Source organism: Bombina bombina, chromosome 4 (assembly GCF_027579735.1).
Source record: "Bombina bombina isolate aBomBom1 chromosome 4, aBomBom1.pri, whole genome shotgun sequence".
Lineage (NCBI taxonomy): Eukaryota > Metazoa > Chordata > Amphibia > Anura > Bombinatoridae > Bombina > Bombina bombina.
The window spans coordinates 880479559-880504214 of record NC_069502.1 but is presented as its reverse complement, the minus strand read 5'-3'; the positions used below and the strand labels follow the sequence as shown (position 1 = coordinate 880504214).

Here is a 24656-nt window from a genome sequence, read left to right as displayed (position 1 = left end):
CCTTGTTTAGTTCATGTTGTATTTTTATAATGGAATATAGTGGATCACAGCCCAGAATAAAGGCCTTAAAGGGTCATAATACCCAAATGTTTAAACACTTGAAAGTGATGCAGCATAGCTGTAAAAAGCTGACTAAAAATATCACCTGAACATCTCATGTAAAAAAGAAAGATATTTTACCTCAAAAATTTCTCAGTAGCCACATCCCATTGTAAAGGACTTCTAAGCAGCATATCAGTATGTCTGTCCCTGGACAGCTGAAGGGATGAGCCTTGTGCACTCATCTTATTTCCCTATTCAGTGTAAGGAAGTTTACAATGAAATCTCATGAGTTGTCAAATCTCATGAGATCACAGTAAAAGAGTTCATGACCTCAGCACTGCTGATGCTGATTAGCTGCTGTTCATTTCTTCATTTTTTTTATTTTTTTTTACTTGCAGGTGAGCAGCAGCTGAGTATAACTTTTTACACAGAACTTACTCTGCTGAGCTGAGGAGATTGTGAGGTAAAATATCTTCTTTTTTTACATAGAGATGCTCAGGTGATATTTTCCTGTCAGCTTTTTACAGTTATACTGTTTCAAGTGATTTAGCATATGAGTATTATGTCCCTTTAAGCTAAAAAGTATAAGAAAAGAGGGAAAGTACCAGAGTTTGTGTGTGTGTATTTGGTGCTGTTTTCTGTCTGGGTAATACACAAACAGTTTTATGGTAAATCTACAGGGGTATATTGTGTCTGAAGTATGCAGGTTACAGGTGAATATGAACTTTTATTGTATCTGAGGTAGGCACGTTACAGGTAACTGTACACATACATTGTGTCTGAGGTATGCAGGTTACAGGTGAGTGTGCCCATATGCTGTGTTTGAGAGAGGCAGGTTACAGGTGAGTATGCATGTATATTGTGTCTGAGGTATGTAGGTTACAGGTGAGGGTGTATGTACATTGTGTCTGAGGTATGCAGGTTACAAGTAAGTGCACATATATTGTGTCTGAGGTATGCAGGTTACAGGTAAGTATGCACATATATTATGTCTGAAATATGCAGGTTACAGGTGAGTATGCATTTATATTGTGTCTGATGGAGGCACGTTACAGGTGAGTGTACACATATGTTGTATTTGTGGGACGCTGAACACAGAAGAGTGTGCACATATGTTGTGTCTGAGGAACCCTGGTGTGCACATCTGAAGCACGTGGGTTACAAATGAGTGTGCACATATGTTGTGTCTAAAATTCCCTTTCAGCTAAAAAGATGTAAAATTAGTAACAGTCAAAATATAAGGAAAAGTACCATAGTGTAAGTATTTGGTGATATTATCTGTCTGGGAAATATACAAACTGTTTTTTGGTAAAGTTATAAAAATTCATAGTATATAACAATTGAATTTGCTTTATTTGTACAGATGACGATAACACTGGTGTAATGAAAGTTGAGATAAAAGAAGATCTGTATACGCGTGGTCAGGTGAAGACTGAGGAGGACGAAGTTCCTATAAATACAGGTGATTAGTTGCATATTAAGTAAAGGGAAGATTCTGCGATGGTGACCTTTTTGTCTTGTGTAAATAAGTTATATTTGCTTGGATGGTTACACAGTAGACGCATGTTAGTGTGCAGCTGAGGCTTAGAGTGATGGCAAATTTTACACGTTTTAAAATCAGATACAGAATCTATGCAATAATTTACAGGGACTTTAATTGATCGCTTCTAATGAAGATGGACTTTAACTTCTTTTTTAATCTATCCGTAACTTTCTAACAACCTGTGATTAGGCCGCCCATTTCAAAACTTTTTTTTTTTTGTGATCTAACAGTTTGAACTGTTCTCCAGTCAGCACTCTAGCTACAGAAAAGGTGCCTTACGGCTAGATCACCGATTGGAGAACAGTTCAAATCGTTAGTTCACAAAAAAATTACTTTTGAAGCCGGAGCCCTGGGTATTAGAATTTCATTACTATATTAAAAATAAAGTATATCTTCATTACAACTGATGAATTTAATTAAACTCTATCTAAAATATCACTCACATTTTGGATCTGTTTATACAACGGGGCTCTATAAGAAATGAATCACTGCTCTGCAAACAAAGCTGATAAGGAGCATAAAACATTATAACCTATCCAGACATAACAAAGCTGTTAATAAACCTTGCCCTGGTAAGCATAAGTATATAAGATATATTCTTATCCACATGTTCCACCCAACAATATTTAACAGAAAAAAATCTTACACCCCTGATACATGTGGAGGTGCAGTGGAGGCAGCAGTGACATTGACATTTTCACATCAATATAGTTTTATGAGGTATTTTTTGTTGTTTTTGTTTTTATGGGACAATAAAGTAATTTTTTTTCATAAGATGGTGAGAGTCCACAAGATATCACTGCTGTCCTCTGCAGTTTGCACCTCAATCACAAGATACAGACCGACTTCAGGTGAAATTTTCATTGCCCCCCTCCTAAACTTCCCACATGATGTCTTGTGCCTAAATGTCTTATCGGTACACTCCCCATACCCCTGCTCTCAACCTCTGCTCATGCGCAACTACAATTATATTTGAGCGGGGGTTATAGTATTTACTGCGTGGTTGAGCTTACAGGGAAAAAATTATGTGCACGTATTTTGCATCTAAAATTCTCTTTCAGATAAAAAGATGTAAGATCAGTAACAGACAAGTAAGTGGGAAATTGTGTGTATCTGTTGCTATTGTCTATGGAAAATACACAAACCGGTTTATGGTAAAATCATAAAAACCAGATCATGTGATTATAAAAACTGAATGTGCTTTATTTATACAGACGAAGATAACGCTGATATAGTGAAAGATGAGGTAACAGAAAATCTACATCTGCGGCATCAGCTGAAAGCTCCGGATCTAGAAACCAGTGACAGTATCAATTCAGGTGAGTGTGCACTTATGTTCTGTCTGGGGGACACAGGTTATAGGTCAGTGTTCACGTGTGATGTGTCTGAGGCATAAGGGTTACAGATGAGTGTGCATGTATGTTGTGCCTAAACTTCCCTTTTAAATAAAAAGATGTCAGATAAGTAAGAGAATAGAGGGAAAATATCACAATATGTCTATTTTGTGCTATTGTCTGTCTGGGAAATACACAAACTGTTTTATTGTAAAGTTATAAAAACTAGATCATGGGATATAATAACTGAATCTGCTTTATTTATACAGACAAAGATATCACTGATATAGTGAAAGTTAAGGTAACAGAAGATCTGTATACGTGTGATCAGGTGAAGACTGAGGAGGATGAAGTTCCTAAAGGTGATTACGTAATTGAAAAATTCTGTGATGGTGACATTTTGTCTCTTGTAAATAAGTTATATTTTCTCAGATGGTTACACAGCAGGCAGTGTAAGCCTTAGGTAAACCTTTACCAGATATACAATTTTTTGCTTACAAAAAGAGCCTGCTGACTTAGCCACAAACTTCTGTAATATTCCTCTCAGCTTGTCCCTGTGATGCAATTTACTTCCTACCTGGTTCACCCATCTGTGCATCAGCAAGGGATTGGTATCAGGCCAGTGTGAGTTCTTGCCTGACTGTTGGTATTTGTCTGGGGGAACAATGTCAGGTAGGGTTCAGCCTGTAGCTCTTTCTGGAGGTATTGGAGTCCCTGTGGCTTGCTCCTGTCTAACTTGAGCCCAAGCCACTGTGCAACACTATCCCTCTGGAATGAAGGAAGTTATCAGGTGGCCCAAGTCGTTTCCTAGCAGGATTTCTATAACACCCATGGCCAGTTAGTTCTTCAGTCCTAGCTCCCCAGTTGAGGTGTTCTTTGGCTCCCCCTGAAACCAGTACCGCCACAGTCTGTCCCCCTTGTAGTTCTTCTGGAACCCAGGGAGGCTGTATTATTGTGAGGGTGACTCCAAAATCCTGGAGTTCCTGGTTGTTTGTTTGTAAGCACAATTTGACGATGACGATCCCAGTTGTAATCTGGGTTAATGTGGATAGTACTTATGTCATAGAACCACTTTTAAGCATCTCACATCCCAGGGTTAGCACAGAGGGTTAAAGGACTTTGACAGCTTTAAGATTAGCCTTGGCCATTACATGGCCATATTGGCGTAAAAGGTCTGCTTTCTTTTACCCAATCCTGGATTTCTGGGGTTGTGAGGAGGAAGAATTGTTCCAGAAGCACAAGCTACAATCCATCATCCACCATAGAGACTTAGCATCCATATCAGCAGTTGGACCTAGTTTTATGTTTGTTCTATGTATATAAGCCTATTCAGATTGGGAATCCTACACCCTCTTCCCTAGAACCTGTAACTTCCTTCTATGGGCTTCAGGGTTGACAGCATACCTGGCCAGTAGCCGCTCCTTGACTACTCCTTAATTGTGGCTTCAACTGTTTGGGACTTCCCGGTGTGCCTCAGCTGCTGGACTATTGTGACCCAGTTCTCTTGATCAATGTTTTGAGCCACACATTGTCTATAAAATATTGCAAAAATCTGTCAACATAACCCACTTTTCACATATGTGATTGTACAGAAGGGCAGCTTTTTCTTGGGGGAGCTGTTATCATTCCTTTTGAGACACTGCTCTCCCTGTTTATAGCAGTAGCACAACTCGCCGAAGCTTCCTCTCCTCATTTTAGGTCTTGGTCACCTGAGCCATCACTGAATCTGCTCCTCACCTTCCTGATGAATTCACTGTTGTGGCTTCTGATCCACTGCTTTCTGTCACCTACCATTAATTCAGCAATTGTCTGTTATTTGCTCTTTATCCTTAAACTCTAGAGGATCTTTGTGCATTTATTTTTTAAGATTGCTGACATAAGAAGGGTAATCCCACTGCTAGCAACCATTTGTGATGGGGCCTGAGGGACTTGGACTCTGACATGAGGTCCTGAGCAGTCCCGCCATGCTGTAGCCCTTCTCCAAGTGCCAACAGAGAACTACAGGTGCCAGCATTACTGCTTTTGGGAGTGCTACTCCGCTAGTAATCCTCTCTAGAGAGATTAAGCTCTATAGTGAAAAAATCTCTTCCCTCCCATACAAATATCAGACAAAGTTTAGTGCAGTAGGAAGTAACTCTCACTTATTTTTTACAATACAAGGTGTGAAACCTAAACATGCAATAGTCAATGATATACTGTGTCCTGCTCTTCTCCCCTTTTCCAAATCTCACTGAGAGATAAACTTTCTTGGGCATAGCAATTAGCCCTGCCCCTTTTATGTCCAGTAACTTTAACAATAAAAAGCACTCGACTTCTAGAGGCAGCAAGTGTTTGGTATCATTTGAAAGCTCTTGTTGAGGTGCCGACTTGGTGCAGAATCTGTTGGAGTGCTACAAATAACCGATAAAAATAATAATACCAGGTGCTCAAAAAATAGCCAGGAAAGGTATGTGGTATTGTGGATACACTTTGTGACGGACCGCCTGGTACCCCGACTGGATACCTCTGCCAAAAGGTGCCTCCTGCCCTCCAAACCCCTCCAGCAAACAGAAAGCTGACACCTGCCTTTTACTCCAAACAAGAGACAGGACTCAGGTTGAGGAAAAACCAAAAGAATAACTGTTTATTGAAACCAGAAACACACACTTTATCCCCCCTCCAGGAGGACAGTACCCTCCTGGGAATATTAGCATAGATAAGCAGGGGCGGACTGACAAGTCGGGCAATTCGGCCCATGCCCGAGGGCCCCGCATCTTAGAGGGCCCTTCCTGCTCGCCACCACTGCAGGCAGCAATAAAGATTTTTTTTTTATTATTTTTAATTTTTTTATTATTTTACATTTTAAAAAAAATTTGGCCAGGAACTTTCTGAGGGGGGGGGGGGGGGGCAGTTGTGCGGCGTGCTCAAATGTACAGTGGAGGGCTGAGGGGGGGGGGGGGCTCTATCTGCGCATACAGAGAGAGTGAGAGTGTGTCACCGATGAAGTGGAAGGAAAAACTTGAAGCCAATTGAAGTAGGTAACCTATAACATGCTCCTGCACTTTAGAAATCCAGCCTGGGGTTGTTTAGCGCCTCTGCAGACAGTACACAGTAAGTAATCACTCAGTGTCAGTGGAAAAACCATTTAACTGCTGTGCCGTTGTTTTTTTAAAATTCCCCTCAACTTGTTCTTCTGTGTTATTTAAACTTTTTATGGCAGGGGCCCCGGACACCACTATCTAACTAATAAATCATCGGGTGCAGCAGAGACACTGGCAGCTTCAATTTACATTCTCCCTGCTACGTGAACTTAATTCTACAAGCTCTGCACACATAAAACAACATGCAGAGCTTTTAGGGTTAAATTCACTGAGCATAGAGCGTATAGAAGGCTGGCTAGTAGTAGTAAGACACAAAAGTCCTTTTAATCTTTCATCTCTTTTAGCATGATTGTTATAACTTTTATCACACACTTGATTCAGCTTGCCTCTGTCTACTCTAAGAAAAGTACCTATAAAATAGGACAAACAAATTAAATAAATAAGTAATTTAGAATGATGCAGAGTATGGATCTTGTTCTGTAGTCAAATATCTGTTTCAGTACAGAGGGTAGTGTTTGTGTGGTGTGTAATTCAGGTGTGTGTAGTGTTTGTGTGTGGGGGGGTGTTACAGAGTTTGTGGTGTGTGAGACAGATGTGTGTGTGCGCAGTGTTTGTGTGAGTCAGGTGTGTGTGCAGTGTTTGTGTGAGTCAGATGTGTGTGTGCAGTGTTTGTGTGAGTCAGATGTGTGTGTGTGTGTGCAGTGTTTGTGTGAGTCAGATGTGTGTGTGTGTGTGTGCAGTGTTTGTGTGAGTCAGGTGTGTGTGTGTGTAGTGTTTGTGTGAGTCAGATGTGTGTGTGTGCAGTGTTTGTGTGAGTCAGGTGTGTGTGCAGTGTTTGTGTGAGTCAGGTGTGTGTGTGCAGTGTTTGTGTGAGTCAGATGTGTGTGTGTTTGTGTGTGCAGTGTTTGTGTGAGTCAGGTGTGTGTGCAGTGTTTGTGTGAGTCAGGTGTGTGTGCAGTGTTTGTGTGAGTCAGGTGTGTGTGTGCAGTGTTTGTGTGAGTCAGATGTGTGTGTGTGTGCAGTGTTTGTGTGAGTCAGATGTGTGTGTGTGTGTGTGCAGTGTTTGTGTGAGTCAGATGTGTGTGCAGTGTTTGTGTGAGTCAGATGTGTGTGTGTAGTGTTTGTGTGAGTCAGATGTGTGTGTGTGCAGTGTTTGTGTGAGTCAGATGTGTGTGTGTGTAGGTGCAGTGTTTGTGAGTCAGATATGTGTGTGTATAGTGTTTGTGTGAGTCAGATGTGTGTGTGGGTGCAGTGTTTGCGAGTCAGATGTGTGTGGGTGCAGTGCTTGTGTGAGTCAGATATGTGTGTGTGGGTGCAGTGTTTGTGTGAGTCAGATGTGTGTGTGTGTGTGTGCAGTGTTTGTGTGAGTCAGATGTGTGTGTGTGTGCAGTGTTTGTGTGAGTCAGATGTGTGTGTGTGTGTGTGCAGTGTTTGTGTGAGTCAGATGTGTGTGTGTGTGTGTGCAGTGTTTGTGTGAGTCAGGTGTGTGTGTGTGTAGTGTTTGTGTGAGTCAGATGTGTGTGTGTGCAGTGTTTGTGTGAGTCAGGTGTGTGTGCAGTGTTTGTGTGAGTCAGGTGTGTGTGTGCAGTGTTTGTGTGAGTCAGATGTGTGTGTGTTTGTGTGTGCAGTGTTTGTGTGAGTCAGGTGTGTGTGCAGTGTTTGTGTGAGTCAGGTGTGTGTGCAGTGTTTGTGTGAGTCAGGTGTGTGTGTGCAGTGTTTGTGTGAGTCAGATGTGTGTGTGTGTGCAGTGTTTGTGTGAGTCAGATGTGTGTGTGTGTGTGTGCAGTGTTTGTGTGAGTCAGATGTGTGTGCAGTGTTTGTGTGAGTCAGATGTGTGTGTGTAGTGTTTGTGTGAGTCAGATGTGTGTGCAGTGTTTGTGTGAGTCAGATGTGTGTGTGTAGTGTTTGTGTGAGTCAGATGTGTGTGTGTGCAGTGTTTATGTGAGTCAGATGTGTGTGCAGTGTTTGTGTGAGTCAGATGTGTGTGTGTGTAGGTGCAGTGTTTGTGAGTCAGATATGTGTGTGTATAGTGTTTGTGTGAGTCAGATGTGTGTGTGGGTGCAGTGTTTGCGAGTCAGATGTGTGTGGGTGCAGTGCTTGTGTGAGTCAGATATGTGTGGGTGCAGTGCTTGTGTGAGTCAGATGTGTGTGTGCAGTGATTGTGTGAGTCAGGTGTGTGTGTGTGTATAGTGTTTGTGCGAGTCAGATGTGTGTGTGGGTGCAGTGTTTGTGCGAGTCAGATATGTGTGTGTGGGTGCAGTGCTTGTGTGAGTCAGATATGTGTGTGTGTGTTCAGTGTTTGTGTGAGTCAGATATGTGTGTGTGCAGTGTTTGTGTGAGTCAGATGTGTGTGTGTGTGCAGTGTTTGTGTGAGTCAGATGTGTGTGTGTGTGTATGTGTGTGTGTGCGTGCAGTGTTTGTGTGAGTCAGATGTGCGTGTGTTCAGTGTTTGTGTGAGTCAGATGTGTGTGTGTGTGCAGTGTTTGTGTGAGTCAGATGTGTGTGTGTGCAGTGTTTGTGTGAGTCAGATGTGTGTGTGTGCAGTGTTTGTGTGAGTCAGATATGTGTGTGAGTCAGATGTGTGTGTGTGCAGTGTTTGTGTGAGTCAGATATGTGTGTGTGCAGTGTTTGTGTGAGTCAGATGTGTGTGTGTGCAGTGTTTGTGTGAGTCAGATATGTGTGTGAGTCAGATGTGTGTGTGTGTGCAGTGTTTGTGTGAGTCAGATGTGTGTGTGTGTGCAGTGTTTGTGTGAGTCAGATGTGTGTGTGTGTGCAGTGTTTGTGTGAGTCAGATGTATGTGTGTGTGTGTGCAGTGTTTGTGTGAGTCAGATGTGTGTGTGTGTGCAGTGTTTGTGTGAGTCAGGTGTGTGTGTGTGTGTGCTGTGTTTGTGTGAGTCAGATGTATGTGTGTGTGTGCAGTGTTTTTGTGAGTCAGATGTGTGTGTGTGTGCGAGTCAGATGTGTGTGTGTGCAGTGTTTGTGTGAGTCAGATGTGTTTGTGTGAGTCAGATGTGTGTGTGTATGTGTGTGTGTATAGTGTTTGTGTGAGTCAGATGTGTGTGTGCAGTGTTTGTGTGAGTCAGATGTGTGTGTATGTGTGTGTGTGTGCAGTGTTTGTGTGAGTCAGGTGTGTGTGTGTGCAGTGTTTGTGTGAGTCAGATGTATGTGTGTGTGCAGTGTTTTTGTGAGTCAGATGTGTGTGTGTGCGAGTCAGATGTGTGTGTGTGCAGTGTTTGTGAGAGTCAGGTGTGTGTGTGCAGTGTTTGTGTGAGGCAGGTGTGTGTGTATAGTGTTTGTGTGAGTCAGATGTGTGTGTGCAGTGTTTGTGTGAGTCAGATGTGAGTGTGTATGTGTGTGTGCGTGCAGTGTTTGTGTGAGTCAGATGTGTGTGTTCAGTGTTTGTGTGAGTCAGATGTATGTGTGTGTGCAGTGTTTGTGAGAGTCAGGTGTGTGTGTGTGCAGTGTTTGTGAGAGTCAGGTGTGTGTGTGCAGTGTTTGTGTGAGGCAGGTGTGTGTGTAGTGTTTGTGTGAGTCAGATGTGTGTGTGTGTGTGTGCAGTGTTTGTGTGAGTCAGGTGTGTGTGTGTGTGTGTGCAGTGTTTGTGTGAGTCAGATGTGTGTGTGTGCAGTGTTTGTGTGAGTCAGATGTATGTGTGTGTGCAGTGTTTGTGAGTCAGGTGTGTGTGTGTGTGCAGTGTTTGTGTGAGTCAGGTGTATGTGTGTGTGTGCAGTGTTTGTGCGAGTCAGATGTGTGTGTTTGTGTGAGTCAGATGTATGTGTGTGTGCAGTGTTTTTGTGAGTCAGATGTGTGTGTGCAGTGTTTGTGTGAGTCAGATGTGTGTGTGTGTGCAGTGTTTGTGAGAGTCAGATATGTGTGTGTAGGTGCAGTGTTTGTGAGTCAGATGTGTGTGTGCAGTGTTTGTGTGAGTCAGATGTGTGTGTGTGCAGTGTTTGTGTGAGTCAGATGTGTGTGTGTGCAGTGTTTGTGTGAGGCAGGTGTGTGTGTGTGCAGTGTGTGTGTGTGCAGTGTTTGTGTGAGTCAGATGTATGTGTGTGTGCAGTGTTTGTGTGAGTCAGGTGTGTGTGTGCAGTGTTTGTGTGAGTCAGGTGTGTGTGTGCAGTGTTTTTGTGAGTCAGATGAATGTGTGTGCAGTGTTTTTGTGAGTCAGATGTGTGTGTGTGCAGTGTTTGTGTGAGTCAGATATGTGTGTGTAGGTGCAGTGTTTGTGTGAGTCAGATGTGTGTGCAGTGTTTGTGTGAGTTAGATGTGTGTGTGTGTGCAGTGTTTGTGTGAGTCAGATGTGTGTGTGTGTGTAGTGTTTGTGTGAGTCAGATGTGTGTGTGTGCAGTGTTTGTGTGAGTCAGGTGTGTGTGTGTGCAGTGTTTGTGTGAGTCAGATGTGTGTGTGGGTGCAGTGCTTGTGTGAGTCAGATATGTGTGTGTGGGTGCAGTGCTTGTGTGAGTCAGATATGTGTGTGTGCAGTGTTTTTGTGAGTCAGATGTGTTTGTGTGAGTCAGATGTGTGTGTGCAGTGTTTGTGTGAGTCAGGTGTGTGTGTGCAGTGTTTGTGTGAGTCAGATGTGTGTGTGCAGTGTTTGTGTGAGTCAGATGTTTGTGTGAGTCAGGTGTGTGTGTGTGCAGTGTTTGTGTGAGTCAGATGTGTGTGTAACATAGTAACATAGTAACATAGTAGATAAGGTTGAAAAAAGACTGAAGTCCATCGAGTTCAACCTATACAAATCTAAAATACTTACAAAAAGCTCCAGTTAAGCTTAAATAACCCCATTAAAATGTGACCCATTTAATACTAGCAATCATATCCATGAATTTTGTTTATATACAGAAATTTATCCAGACTATTTTTAAATGTATCTATGGTATTGGCATTCACTACCTCCTTTGGTAATGAGTTCCACAATTTTATTGCTCTTACAGTGAAAAAACGTTTCCGTTTCAGGAGATTAAATCTCCTTTCCTCCAACCTTAAATTATGACCTCTTGTCAGAACCAATTTTCTTGGAATAAAAAGAGCTTCTGCCATCTCTGTATATGGGCCTTGAATATATTTATATAAAGTAATCATGTCACCTCTCAAGCGCCTTTTTTCTAAAGAGAACAGACCCAGTTTGGCTAGCCTCTGCTCATAGGTTAATTTCTCCAATCCCCTTATTAGCTTTGTGGCCCTTCTCTGAACTTTTTCTAGTTCTGCAATATCTTTTTTAGCAATCGGTCCCCAGAACTGCACTCCAAACTCAAGGTGAGGTCTTACCAGGGCTTTATATAATGACAGAATTATGCTTTCCTCCCTTGAATCAATGCCTCTTTTAATACATGCTAGTATCTTATTAGCCTTTGAAGCCGCTGCCCTGCATTGTGCACTCATATTTAGCTTGTTATCTATTACTACTCCCAAATCCCTTTCCTCCTGTGTTTGGCTAAGTCTTGTCCCATTTAAAAAATACATAGCCTGCTTATTTTTACTTCCAAAATGTAGAACCTTACATTTTTCCGTATTAAATCTCATTTTCCATTCACTTGCCCATAGTTCTAATTTTAGCAAATCCCTTTGCAAAGAGAGTTCATCCTGCTCTGACCTAATGACCTTACTTAACTTAGTATCATCTGCAAAAATAGAGATGTCGCAGTGTTTGTGTGAGTCAGATGTATGTGTGTGTGCAGTGTTTTTGTGAGTCAGATGTGTGTGTGTGTGTGTGCGAGTCAGATGTGTGTGTGTGTGCAGTGTTTGTGAGAGTCAGGTGTGTGTGTGCAGTGTTTGTGTGAGGCAGGTGTGTGTGTGTGTATAGTGTTTGTGTGAGTCAGATGTGTGTGTGCAGTGTTTGTGTGAGTCAGATGTGAGTGTGTATGTGTGTGTGTGTGTTCAGTGTTTGTGTGAGTCAGATGTATGTGTGTGTGCAGTGTTTTTGTGAGTCAGATTTGTGTGTGTGCAGTGTTTGTGAGAGTCAGGTGTGTGTGTGTGCAGTGTTTGTGAGAGTCAGGTGTGTGTGTGCAGTGTTTGTGTGAGGCAGGTGTGTGTGTAGTGTTTTTGTGAGTCAGATGTGTGTGTGTGCAGTGTTTGTGTGAGTCAGATGTGTGTGTGTGTGCAGTGTTTGTGTGAGTCAGATGTTTGTGTGAGTCAGATGTATGTGTGTGTGTGCAGTGTTTGTGTGAGTCAGGTGTGTGTGTGTGTGTGTGCAGTGTTTGTGTGAGTCAGGTGTGTGTGTGTGTGTGTGTGCAGTGTTTGTGTGAGTCAGATGTATGTGTGTGTGCAGTGTTTTTGTGAGTCAGATGTGTGTGCGAGTCAGATGTGTGTGTGTGTGCAGTGTTTGTGTGAGTCAGATGTGTGTGTGCAGTGTTTGTGTGAGTCAGATGTGTGTGTGCAGTGTTTGTGTGAGTCAGATGTGTGTATGTGTGTGTGTGTGCAGTGTTTGTGTGAGTCAGGTGTGTGTGTGTGCAGTGTTTGTGTGAGTCAGGTGTGTGTGTGTGCAGTGTTTGTGTGAGTCAGGTGTGTGTGTGTGCAGTGTTTGTGTGAGTCAGATGTATGTGTGTGTGCAGTGTTTGTGAGAGTCAGGTGTGTGTGTGCAGTGTTTGTGTGAGGCAGGTGTGTGTGTGTGTATAGTGTTTGTGTGAGTCAGATGTGTGTGTGCAGTGTTTGTGTGAGTCAGATGTGAGTGTGTATGTGTGTGTGCGTGCAGTGTTTGTGTGAGTCAGATGTGTGTGTGTTCAGTGTTTGTGTGAGTCAGATGTATGTGTGTGTGCAGTGTTTTTGTGAGTCAGATTTGTGTGTGTGCAGTGTTTGTGAGAGTCAGGTGTGTGTGTGTGCAGTGTTTGTGAGAGTCAGGTGTGTGTGTGCAGTGTTTGTGTGAGGCAGGTGTGTGTGTAGTGTTTGTGTGAGTCAGATGTGTGTGTGTGTGTGCAGTGTTTGTGAGAGTCAGGTGTGTGTGTGTGCAGTGTTTGTGAGAGTCAGGTGTGTGTGTGCAGTGTTTGTGTGAGGCAGGTGTGTGTGTAGTGTTTGTGTGAGTCAGATGTGTGTGTGTGTGTGCAGTGTTTGTGTGAGTCAGATGTGTGTGTGTGTGCAGTGTTTGTGTGAGTCAGATGTGTGTGTGTGTGCAGTGTTTGTGTGAGTCAGATGTATGTGTGTGTGCAGTGTTTGTGTGAGTCAGGTGTGTGTGTGTGTGTGCAGTGTTTGTGTGAGTCAGGTGTATGTGTGTGTGTGCAGTGTTTGTGCGAGTCAGATGTGTGTGTTTGTGTGAGTCAGATGTATGTGTGTGTGCAGTGTTTTTGTGAGTCAGATGTGTGTGTGTGTGCAGTGTTTGTGTGAGTCAGATGTGTGTGTGTGTGTGCAGTGTTTGTGAGAGTCAGATATGTGTGTGTAGGTGCAGTGTTTGTGAGTCAGATGTGTGAGTCAGATGTGTGCAGTGTTTGTGTGTGTGTGCAGTGTTTGTGTGAGTCAGATGTGTGTGTGTGTGCAGTGTTTGTGTGAGTCAGATGTGTGTGTGTGCAGTGTTTGTGTGAGGCAGGTGTGTGTGTGTGCAGTGTTTGTGTGAGTCAGATGTGTGTGTGTGTGCGCAGTGTTTGTGTGAGTCAGATGTATGTGTGTGTGCAGTGTTTGTGTGAGTCAGGTGTGTGTGTGCAGTGTTTTTGTGAGTCAGATGAATGTGTGTGCAGTGTTTTTGTGAGTCAGATGTGTGTGTGTGCAGTGTTTGTGTGAGTCAGATATGTGTGTGTAGGTGCAGTGTTTGTGTGAGTCAGATGTGTGTGCAGTGTTTGTGTGAGTTAGATGTGTGTGTGTGTGTGTGTGTGTGCAGTGTTTGTGTGAGTCAGATGTGTGTGTGCAGTGTTTGTGTGAGTCAGGTGTGTGTGTGTGCAGTGTTTGTGTGAGTCAGATGTGTGGGTGCAGTGCTTGTGTGAGTCAGATATGTGTGTGTGGGTGCAGTGCTTGTGTGAGTCAGATATGTGTGTGTGGGTGCAGTGTTTGTGTGAGTCAGATGTGTGTGTGCAGTGTTTGTGTGAGTCAGATGTGTGTGTGCAGTGTTTGTGTGAGTCAGATGTGTGTGTGCAGTGTTTGTGTGAGTCAGATGTGTGTGTGCAGTGTTTGTGTGAGTCAGATGTGTGTGTGCAGTGTTTGTGTGAGTCAGGTGTGTGTGTGCAGTGTTTGTGTGAGTCAGATGTGTGTGTGCAGTGTTTGTGTGAGTCAGGGATGTGTGTGTGCAGTGTTTGTGTGAGTCAGATGTGTGTGTAACATAGTAACATAGTAACATAGTAGATAAGGTTGAAAAAAGACTGAAGTCCATCGAGTTCAACCTATACAAATCTAAAATACTTACAAAAAGCTCCAGTTAAGCTTAAATAACCCCATTAAAATGTGACCCATTTAATACTAGCAATCATATCCATGAATTTTGTTTATATACAGAAATTTATCCAGACTATTTTTAAATGTATCTATGGTATTGGCATTCACTACCTCCTTTGGTAATGAGTTCCACAATTTTATTGCTCTTACAGTGAAAAAACGTTTCCGTTTCAGGAGATTAAATCTCCTTTCCTCCAACCTTAAATTATGACCTCTTGTCAGAACCAATTTTCTTGGAATAAAAAGAGCTTCTGCCATCTCTGTATATGGGCCTTGAATATATTTATATAAAGTAATCATGTCACCTCTCAAGCGCCTTTTTTCTAAAGAGAACAGACCCAGTTTGGCTAGCCTCTGCTCATAGGTTAATTTCTCCAATCCCCTTATTAGCTTTGTGGCCCTTCTCTGAACTTTTTCTAGTTCTGCAATATCTTTTTTAGCAATCGGTCCCCAGAACTGCACTCCAAACTCAAGGTGAGGTCTTACCAGGGCTTTATATAATGACAGAATTATGCTTTCCTCCCTTGAATCAATGCCTCTTTTAATACATGCTAGTATCTTATTAGCCTTTGAAGCCGCTGCCCTGCATTGTGCACTCATCTTTAGCTTGTTATCTATTACTACTCCCAAATCCCTTTCCTCCTGTGTTTGGCTAAGTCTTGTCCCATTTAAAAAATACATAGCCTGCTTATTTTTACTTCCAAAATGTAGAACCTTACATTTTTCCGTATTAAATCTCATTTTCCATTCACTTGCCCATAGTTCTAATTTTAGCAAATCCCTTTGCAAAGAGAGTTCATCCTGCTCTGACCTAATGACCTTACTTAAAGGGACAGTCAAGTCCAAAAAAAACTTTCATGTTTCAAATAGGGCATGCAATTTTAAACAACTTTCCAATTTACTTTTATCACCAATTTTGCTTTGTTCTTTTGGTATTCTTAGTTGAAAGCTAGACCTAGGAAGGCTCATATGATAATTGCTAAGCCCTTGAAGGCCGCCTCTAATCACATGCTTTTGTATTTGCTTTTCACAGCAGGGGAGAGCTAGTTCAGGCAAACCCTATAGATAACACTGTGAGCACGCCCGTGGATTGTGGCAGACACTGCACTAATTGGCTAAAATAAAAGTCAATAGATAATAAATAAAATGTCATGTGATCAGGGGGCTGTCAGAAGATGCTTAGATACAATGTAATCACAGAGATAAAAAGTATATTAATATAACTGTGTTGGTTATGCAAAACTGGGGAATGGGTAATAAAGGGATAATCTATCTTTTAAAACAACAAAAATTCTGGTGTTAACTGTCCCTTTAACTTAGTATCATCTGCAAAAATAGAGATGTCACTATTTAATCCTTGCTCCAAGTCATTTATAAAAATATTAAAAAGAACAGGGCCCAGTACTGATCCCTGGGGGACGCCACTGATTACCTTTGTCCAATCTGAGTATGATCCATTTACTGCTACTCGTTGCTCCCTATCTTTTATCCAGTTATTTATCCATGAGCTAACATTTTCAGATATTCCCAGTCCCTTAATTTTGTGCATTAATCTCTCATGTGGCACTGTATCAAATGCCTTTGCAAAATCTAAGTATATCACATCAACTGATTCCCCTTTATCTATATTTTTACTTACTTCCTCGTAGAATCTAATTAGATTAGTTTGACATGATCTATTTCTCCTAAAGCCATGCTGATTAGAACTCATAATCTTGTTTACACGAATATGCTCATCAATATAATCCCTTATAATCCCTTCAAATATCTTCCCCACTATTGATGTCAGACTAACTGGTCTATAGCTTCCTGGATCATCCCTGCTTCCCTTTTTGAAGAGTGGCACCACATCAGCTTTACGCCAATCCTGGGGTACCATGCCTGAGGATAATGAGTCTTGAAAAATTAAGAGTAAAGGTTTGTCTATAACAGTGCTAAGTTCACTTAACACCCTTGGGTGTATTCCATCTGGGCCTGGAGTTTTATTTACCTTAATATTTTTTAGTTTTTTCCTGATATCCTCTAAACAAAACCCAGTTAGTGGTATGGACTGGCATGTTCTATTCTGTTCCAAAGTATCATTCAATGGTTCCTCTCTTGTGTATACTGAAGAAAAAAACTGGTTTAGTACCTCAGCCTTCTCCCTGTCATTATTTATCATGCTACCCTCCACACATTTTAATGTACCTATATTATCCTTCTTAGACTTTTTGCTATTTATGTACTTAAAGAACCTTTTAGGGTTAGACTTAGAATCCTTGGCAATTAATTTTTCATTTTCAATTTTGGCTAATTTGATTGCTTTTTTGCATGCTTTGTTACATTCCTTATAAATATTGTATGCTGAGTCTGTACTATTTTCTTTTAATAATTTAAATGCCCTACGTTTTTTCCTAATTTCTTTTAACACATTTTTATTTAGCCATAACGGCTTAGTTTTTTTATTTTTATTTTTATAACCATATGGTATGTATTGATATGTATATTTATTTAACAAATTTTTAAATATTATCCATTTATCCTCTGTATTTTTATTAGAAAATACATTGTCCCAATTTATATTATTTAATGATTTCCTTAAATCGTTGAATTTTGCTTTCTTGAAATTAAAAGTCTTAGTTAAGCCTTTAAAACACTGCATATGAAAAGAGATTTCAAATGTGACCATGTTATGATCACTGTTACCCAAATGTTCTTTAACTTCTATGTTTGATATTATATCTGTATTGTTTGATAGCACTAAATCCAATATAGCTTTACTCCTAGTTGGCTCCTCTATTAATTGTGACAAGAAGTTATCCCTGAGAACATTTAAAAATCTATCCCCCTTAGCTGAATTACTAGTTTCATTGGCCCAGTTTATATCAGGGTAGTTAAAATCTCCCATAATTACAGCACTGTTATTAGCAGCCTTACCTATTTGGATAAGTAGTTGAGTTTCCTCCAGGTCACTAATGTTGGGAGGCTTGTAGCATGTTCCTAGTAATATTTTTTTAGGATTTTTCCCCCCACTCTTTATTTCAACCCACAGGGTCTCTACATTGTCACTTGTATCATAAATATCTTCCCTTATTGTAGGTTTAAGGTCAGGTTTAATATACATGCAGATTCCTCCACCCCTTTTATTATTCCTGTCCCTCCTAAATAATGTATACCCCTCTAAGTTAACTGCCCAGTCATGTGAATCATCCCACCAAGTTTCAGTTATACTGATAACATCATAGTCCTCTTCTGCAACTAAGAGCATCAGCTCCCCCATTTTACCTGTCATGCTTCTTGCATTTGTTGTCATACATTTAATTTTCATGTGCTTTCTGCTGCTACTTGGTGTACTTTCCTCTATACTTTCTAATGTGACATTTCTTAAGTCATCCCTTCCTTGAGATATTAAGGGAGTGACATATTCAGACACTGATCTCTCTGTTCTATTTTGTTCTAATTGACCCTCCCCCCCTTTGCCTAGTTTAAAAGGTTCTCTAAACGTGCTACCATCCTTTCCCCCAACACACCTGCACCCATGTCATTCAGGTGCAATCCATCCTTACTGTACAATTTGTACCCTAGTGAAAAATCAGCCCAGTGTTCTAAAAAGTCAAACCCCTCATTTTTACACCATGTTTTTAGCCATGAATTAACAGACCTTAGCTCCTTCTGCCTTACTGAGTTAACACACGGCACTGGTAATATCTCAGAAAATATTACTTTGGAGGTCCTTGCTTTAAGTTTGCTACCTAACTCCCTGAAGTCATTTTTTAGGACTCTCCATCTCCCACTGATTTCTTCATTAGTACCAATATGCACCATAACTGCAGGATCAGACCCGCATCCCTCTAACAATCTATCAATACGCTCCACAATATGCCTAACACGAGCCCCTGGAAGACAGCAAACTGTTCTATGTAAAGGGTCTGGATGACAAATTACCCTATCAACCTTCCTTATAATAGAGTCTCCTACCACCAACATCTGCCTCTGGCCCTGACTTGTATGCCCCTCTTCCATGACTGAAGGACTGCCCACCATAGTATGCTCCTCTTCCACAGCTAAAGGACTGTTCACTATACTAGGCAACACGGCCCTCTCTGACACTGCCACCCCTGAACTGATATCCCCAACATCTTCACTTAATCTTGCAAATCTATTGGGGTGTACCAGCTCAGAACTGGCCTGTCTCTTCCGCTTACTTCGCCCTCTAACTGTGACCCAGCTACATCCTGGAGTCTCCTCATCTGAATCCTCCCCATTCCCACTGCTGGAACCATTAACAACCAGCTCAGTCCTATCCATTTCCCTTTCAAGTGTCTGAATTTCATGTAGTGTTGCAATTCGTTCCTCCAGATCCCCAATACGAGTTTCTAAAGAGACAATATGCTCGCACTTGCCACAAACATATAATCCCAGAAGCGGCTGCTCCAGTGATGCAAACATGTGGCAAGCTGTACACTGAATGAGATTCTCACACATTCTTAATAAAAGGTTTAACTTAAAAGTATAAAATAAATATATTTCCCCTTGGTTACCCCAAAACCTTGTTTGCCTAACTACCTTGGTTAGCTATTATACTTAAACAGACAATGTTACTTTAACAGAGAATCAATACAGCAAGCCTAAAAGAGCAAGCTCACAGAGTAAATGTGCTAAATTTATAGGCTTGCAAGGCCCAAACAGGTGAAAATAATCCCACCCCTAATTACCCACACAGACAGAAAAACAAAAAAAAAATTTGAATGCTAGAAATAAAGTTATTTAGTTATTTCCTTTTTTTTAAATAAAAATGCAACCCTTGCAAAGCAAATAATTTATAAAATAGCTTGGTTAGCTATTATACTTAAACAGACAATGTTACTTTAACAGAGAATCAATACAGCAAGCCTAAAAGAGCAAGCTCACAGAGTAAATGTGCTAAATTTATAGGCTTGCAAGGCCCAAACAGGTGAAAATAATCCCACCCCTAATTACCCACACAGACAGAAAAACAAAAAAAAAATTTGAATGCTAGAAATAAAGTTATTTAGTTATTTCCTTTTTTTAAAATAAAAATGCAACCCTTGCAAAGCAAATAATTTATAAAATAGCTTGGTTAGCTATTATACTTAAACAGACAATGTTACTTTAACAGAGAATCAATACAGTGTGTGCCGTGCTTGTGTGAGTCAGGTGTGTGTGTAATGACTTTAAGGAAAAAATTGTCTCTTTATATGGCAAGTAAAAACATGGTGGGGGAGGGGCATATGAGGTGGGAGGGTCACATGAAATGGGAGGGGCAATAGGGTAGGAGGAGGAGATGAGGAGGTAGGTAGGTGGAGCAAAGGGGAGGTGGGGGGCCCTGCCACACTTTCGCCCGTGGGCCCTGGTTGGTCTCAGTCCGTCCCTGTAGATAAGATAAGATGTACAGCCAGTAGAAACATGACACTTCAGATTTTGAACATTAATTATCAGCTAGGCACCTAGACAAGTCTTATCAGTAGTTACAGGAATCCCCCACCCTGCCTCCCTTGCCTATGTGCTGGGAAACATGTACACATTAATTCCTGATTACACTGGTAATTTCTAAGTGTCCCACCCACATGATAATTCATTACATGTAGTATAAATGCAACATTCTACAAAAAAATAAAGCTGAATGATATTTGCACTCAAGTAATAGTTATGAAGAGCAGTTTTGGAACTGAAATACTTAAATTACTAAGAAAAACAAGTGTAAAAAAAAAGCATTCATTTCTGTTTATTTTAGTAATTTACAGGACATTAAGGAATATTTGTAAGGACTCCCCATCATCCCATATTTGTAAAGCCCTTAAAGGGATACTAAACCCAAATATTTTCTTTTATGACTCAGATAGAGCATGCAATTTTAAGCAACTTTCTAATTACTCCTATTATCAATTTTTTTTCTTCATTCTCTTGCTATCTTTATTTAAAAAGCAGTAATTAAAGCTTAGGAGCTGGCCCATTTTTGGTTCAAAACCTGGGTAATGCCTGCTTATTGGTTTGCTAAATGTAGCCACCAATAAGCAAGTGCTAAGTTTTATATTCCTGCTTTTTAAATAAAGCAAGACAACAAAGAAAATTATTTAATAGGAGTAAATTAGAAAGCTTCTTAAATTTGCATACTATATCTGAATCATGAAATAAAAATGTGGGATTAAGATTTAGCCCAATGTAGTAGACTCTAATCCAGAATAGTTAAAATGATTAAGATAAATTAATTATGTCATTAATAAATAACAATTTACCCATTGTATTTCTTATCAACAGGTGCATTTTCAATCTGCAGTAATCCTAGCTCTAGTCAGAGTGCTGGTGCTTCTTCCAATCTTCTTCAAAATCAAAGCCAAAGAGAAAATGTATGTTCTGTATGTGGGAAATGTTTTACCAGGAAATTATCTCTTATCGACCATCTGAAAATTCATACTGGAGAGAGAGAATTTTCATGTTCTGACTGTGGGAAATGTTTTACAACAAAATCAAATCTTATTAGCCATCAGAAAATCCATACAGGAGAGAAAGCATTTTCATGTTCTGACTGTGGGAAATGTTTTACTCTGAAATCAGATCTTTTTAGGCATCAGAAAATCCATACTGGAGAGAAAGAGTTTTCATGTTCTGACTGTGGGAAAAGTTTTACCCTGAAATCAACTCTTATTAGGCACCATAAAACTCACACAGGGGAGAAAGGATTTTCATGCTCTGAATGTGGGAAATGTTTTGCTCTGAAAGCAACTCTTAATGATCATCAGAAAATTCATACAGGAGAGAAAGGGTTTTCATGCTCTGAATGTGGGAAATGTTTTACTCTGAAATCATATTGTATTAAGCATCAGAGAATTCATACAAGAGATAAAGTATTTCCATGTCCTGAATGTGGGAAATGTTTTACTTTGAAATCATCTCTTATTAGGCATCAGAAAATTCATACAGGAGAGGAGGGATTTCTATGTTCTCAATGTGGGAAATGTTTTAATCGTAAATCAAATCTTATTGCTCATCAGAAAACTCATAAGGAGAGAATGCATTTTAATGTTGTGACCGTTGGAAATATTTTACCCTGAAAGGAAATCTTGTTACTTAAATGGGCATTGAACATTTTGATATAATATAGAATGTTTAATTATGTGCATTAAAAATATTTTCCAATATACTTTTTTTATTTTGTCCCCTTTTCCTGTAAAGTATCTGAAAGTATTTGTCATTCCCATGAATTTCTGTAATTTCATGGGACCCACCATATTGAAACCCATGTATTTTTTAACTCTTCTGCTGAGGATAATTAGGTACAGCTAAAGTGTGGACACAATTGTTACTTTTTATACAGCCCAGCCATTCGGGTGTTAAAAAGAACCGTGGCCAGGAAATGCACCAAGCTTTCACAGTGCTAACTGATTAGCACTCCCAAAAGCAGGAATGCTGGTCCCTGGAGGCCTCTGGTGGTCTTTTGAGTAGGGGGCAAAATAAAGCGTGACTGCTCTGGACCACACATAAGGGTCTAATCACTCAAGTTCCACCATACATGCACACATGCAATCTCTGTGTGGAATACAGAAAATACTGTTCAATAGTGATTTTAATACTGCACATAACCTTTGTTTGCATCACAATTTATTTGTTCATAATTGTTCTCAGCAGATGAGGTGCCCATTATGTTTTAGACAATAAATATATACAGAAGTAGGAAGAAAGTAGCAGGCACTGCAAAATGACGCTTAGAATAAAATCTTCACATTTTATTAAATTCCATAAAGAGAGTGCAGGCAGACATACAGGACAGAATGTCTGACTCGTTTCGTGCCCTGTAGTGGTGCTTACTCATAGACAAGCATAAGCGTCACTAGAGGGCCCTGCTACGTTCTTCCTACATCTGACCATTTGCGGCTTGATTCCGCCGCTGCTACGGCACTCCTAGAGGATTTGGGCGACCTTTCATAGCGGGTTCATTTCCAGTACTGAAGATCGAGAGACACAGAGATCCGTGGATTGATAAATATATACACTTACTTTCAGACAGAACATACAATTTTAAAGATTCCAGTTTAATCCCATTATCAAATTGTATAGTCTTTTTATGTGCACTTTTTTAAAGCTATTTGAATACATCTGGATCCACAGATAAAATAAATCTAAAACAAGGAGTATGTGAACAGTATCTTTTGGCAACCAAAGGATCAAGCTAAACATTGGAGTAAAATAGTTCTATTTGTGTCTCACCAGCTGAAGAAGCCATTATAGATTTGTGGCAAGAAAATCATGTTTTCCTAACCTGTACATCATTCAGCTAAACCAGAGATCTTATTGCCTTGGCACAGCTCACTAGTTATTCCTTTTATATTGCGTGTGCTGTGGTGGGTAAGAATAACCTTTATAAGCTCATCACACATGATCACATAATACTGAATCACAAAGTCACATTTCTTGTTGAATCTGCATTTTTCTACTGGTCACAAACACAAGTCTAATCCAGAAGCCATTGGTTTTATCTTGGTGGTCCACATGCAAACTTGTGCACCATATGATATGTAATAAAGTAGCAGTATTGGTTACATAAAGTACACTGACCATTTAGTGATATAACCCTTACTGATGTGCAGCCAGAGAGCAAACAATATAGAAGATAATGCTTCACGACAGACCAGGGCAATATATAGAGATGTAAACACTAAAATACAATATTTCCAAAACACACTGGCATAGGTATTTCTGCCTTAATCATGGGGTTTGAAGAATACAGACAATAACATTAAACAACTATAGATGTATTTTTCTAGTTATTCCCCTGACAAACAATCCGCTAGATTTAGAGTTTTGTCGGTAAAAAGCCGCGTAGCTAACGCTGCTTTTTTTGCCAATGCACCCTTCCAACAACGCTGGTATTTAGAGTTGTCTGAGGGTCTGCGTTAGGCTAAAAAAAGGGTGCATTGAGCCTAACTTAGCTCCACTTCAACCCTCAATACCTGCGTTGCTTACAGTAGCGGTAAGCTGGGAAAATGTGCTCGTGCACGATATCCCCATAGGAAACAATGGGGCATTTTGGGCTGAAAAAAAACCTAACACCTGCAAAAAAGCAGCGTTCAGCTCAACGCAGCCCCATTGTTTCCTATGGGGAAACACTCTCTAAGTCTGCACCCAACACCCTAACATGAACCCCGAGTCTAAACACCCCTAACCTTACACTTATTAACCCCTAATCTCCCGCCCCCGCTATCGCTGACACCAGCATTATATTATTATGAATGAATAAGGTGCTGTGACACCGAAACGTCGCTATTTGTGTTCAAATAAAGTCTATTTGATAAAGTGCTGGAGACCCTGCTTATCTTTACTTATGTGTTTAGGGCTTGGCAGCGCCCTAGGTCTACCGTGCACACTCTTCACTCCCATGTGCTGTTCCCCTTTTGGACTTTTGCCACTACTATAATAAATGTATTAACCCCTAACTCTAACCCTAACACCCCCCTAAATTAAATATAATTTAAATTAAACAAAATAATATTCCTAAAATGAACTAAATTATTCCTATTTAAAACTAAATACTTACCTATAAAATAAACCCTAAGATAGCTACAATATTAGTTATATTGTAGCTATCTTAGGGTTTATTTTATAGGTAAGTATTTATTTATTTTTTAACCCCTAATCTACCGACCAGACACCAGCCGCCACCTACATTATCCCTATGAACCCCTAATCTGCTGCCCCTAATATCGCCGACCCCTATATTATATTTATTAACCCCTAATCTGCCCTCCCTAACATCGCCGCCACCTACCTACAATTATTAACCCCTAATCTCCCGCCCGCACTGTCGCCACTACTATAATTAAAGATAAGCAGGGTCTCCAGCACTTTATCAAATAGACTTTATTTGAACACAAATAGCGACGTTTCGGTGTCACAGCACCTTATTCATGCTTGGTGACACCAAGCATGAATAAGGTGCTGTGACACCGAAACGTCGCTATTTGTGTTCAAATAAAGTCTATTTGATAAAGTGCTGGAGACCCTGCTTATCTTTACTTATGTGTTTAGGGCTTGGCAGCGCCCTAGGTCTACCGTGCACACTCTTCACTCCCATGTGCTGTTCCCCTTTTGGACTTTTGCCACTACTATAATAAATGTATTAACCCCTAAACCTAACTCTAACACCCCCCTAAATTAAATATAATTTAAATTAAACAAAATAATATTCCTAAAATGAACTAAATTATTCCTATTTAAAACTAATTACTTACCTATAAAATAAACCCTAAGATAGCTACAATATTAGTTATATTGTAGCTATCTTAGGGTTTATTTTATAGGTAAGTATT

At 40.4% G+C, this 24656-nt stretch overlaps 1 protein-coding gene across 3 annotated transcripts in view; it reads left to right on the top strand.

The window, feature by feature from the left end:
• LOC128657418 (gastrula zinc finger protein XlCGF17.1-like) overlaps positions 1-21493 on the top strand; it is a 51988-nt gene extending 30495 nt beyond the window's left edge. For 2 of the 3 annotated variants that reach the window (XM_053711761.1, XM_053711762.1), the window contains exons 4-7: positions 1406-1504; positions 2800-2904; positions 3189-3281; positions 20611-21493. In XM_053711761.1, coding sequence (XP_053567736.1) covers positions 1406-1504; positions 2800-2904; positions 3189-3281; positions 20611-21404 — 1091 coding nt within the window. In that variant the 3' untranslated portion in view covers positions 21405-21493. Of the gene's footprint in view, positions 1-440; positions 506-1405; positions 1505-2799; positions 2905-3188; positions 3282-20610 lie in introns of all 3 variants that reach the window. The other variant, XM_053711763.1, reaches the window with a different exon arrangement.
• Positions 21494-24656: the final 3163 nt, after the last annotated feature.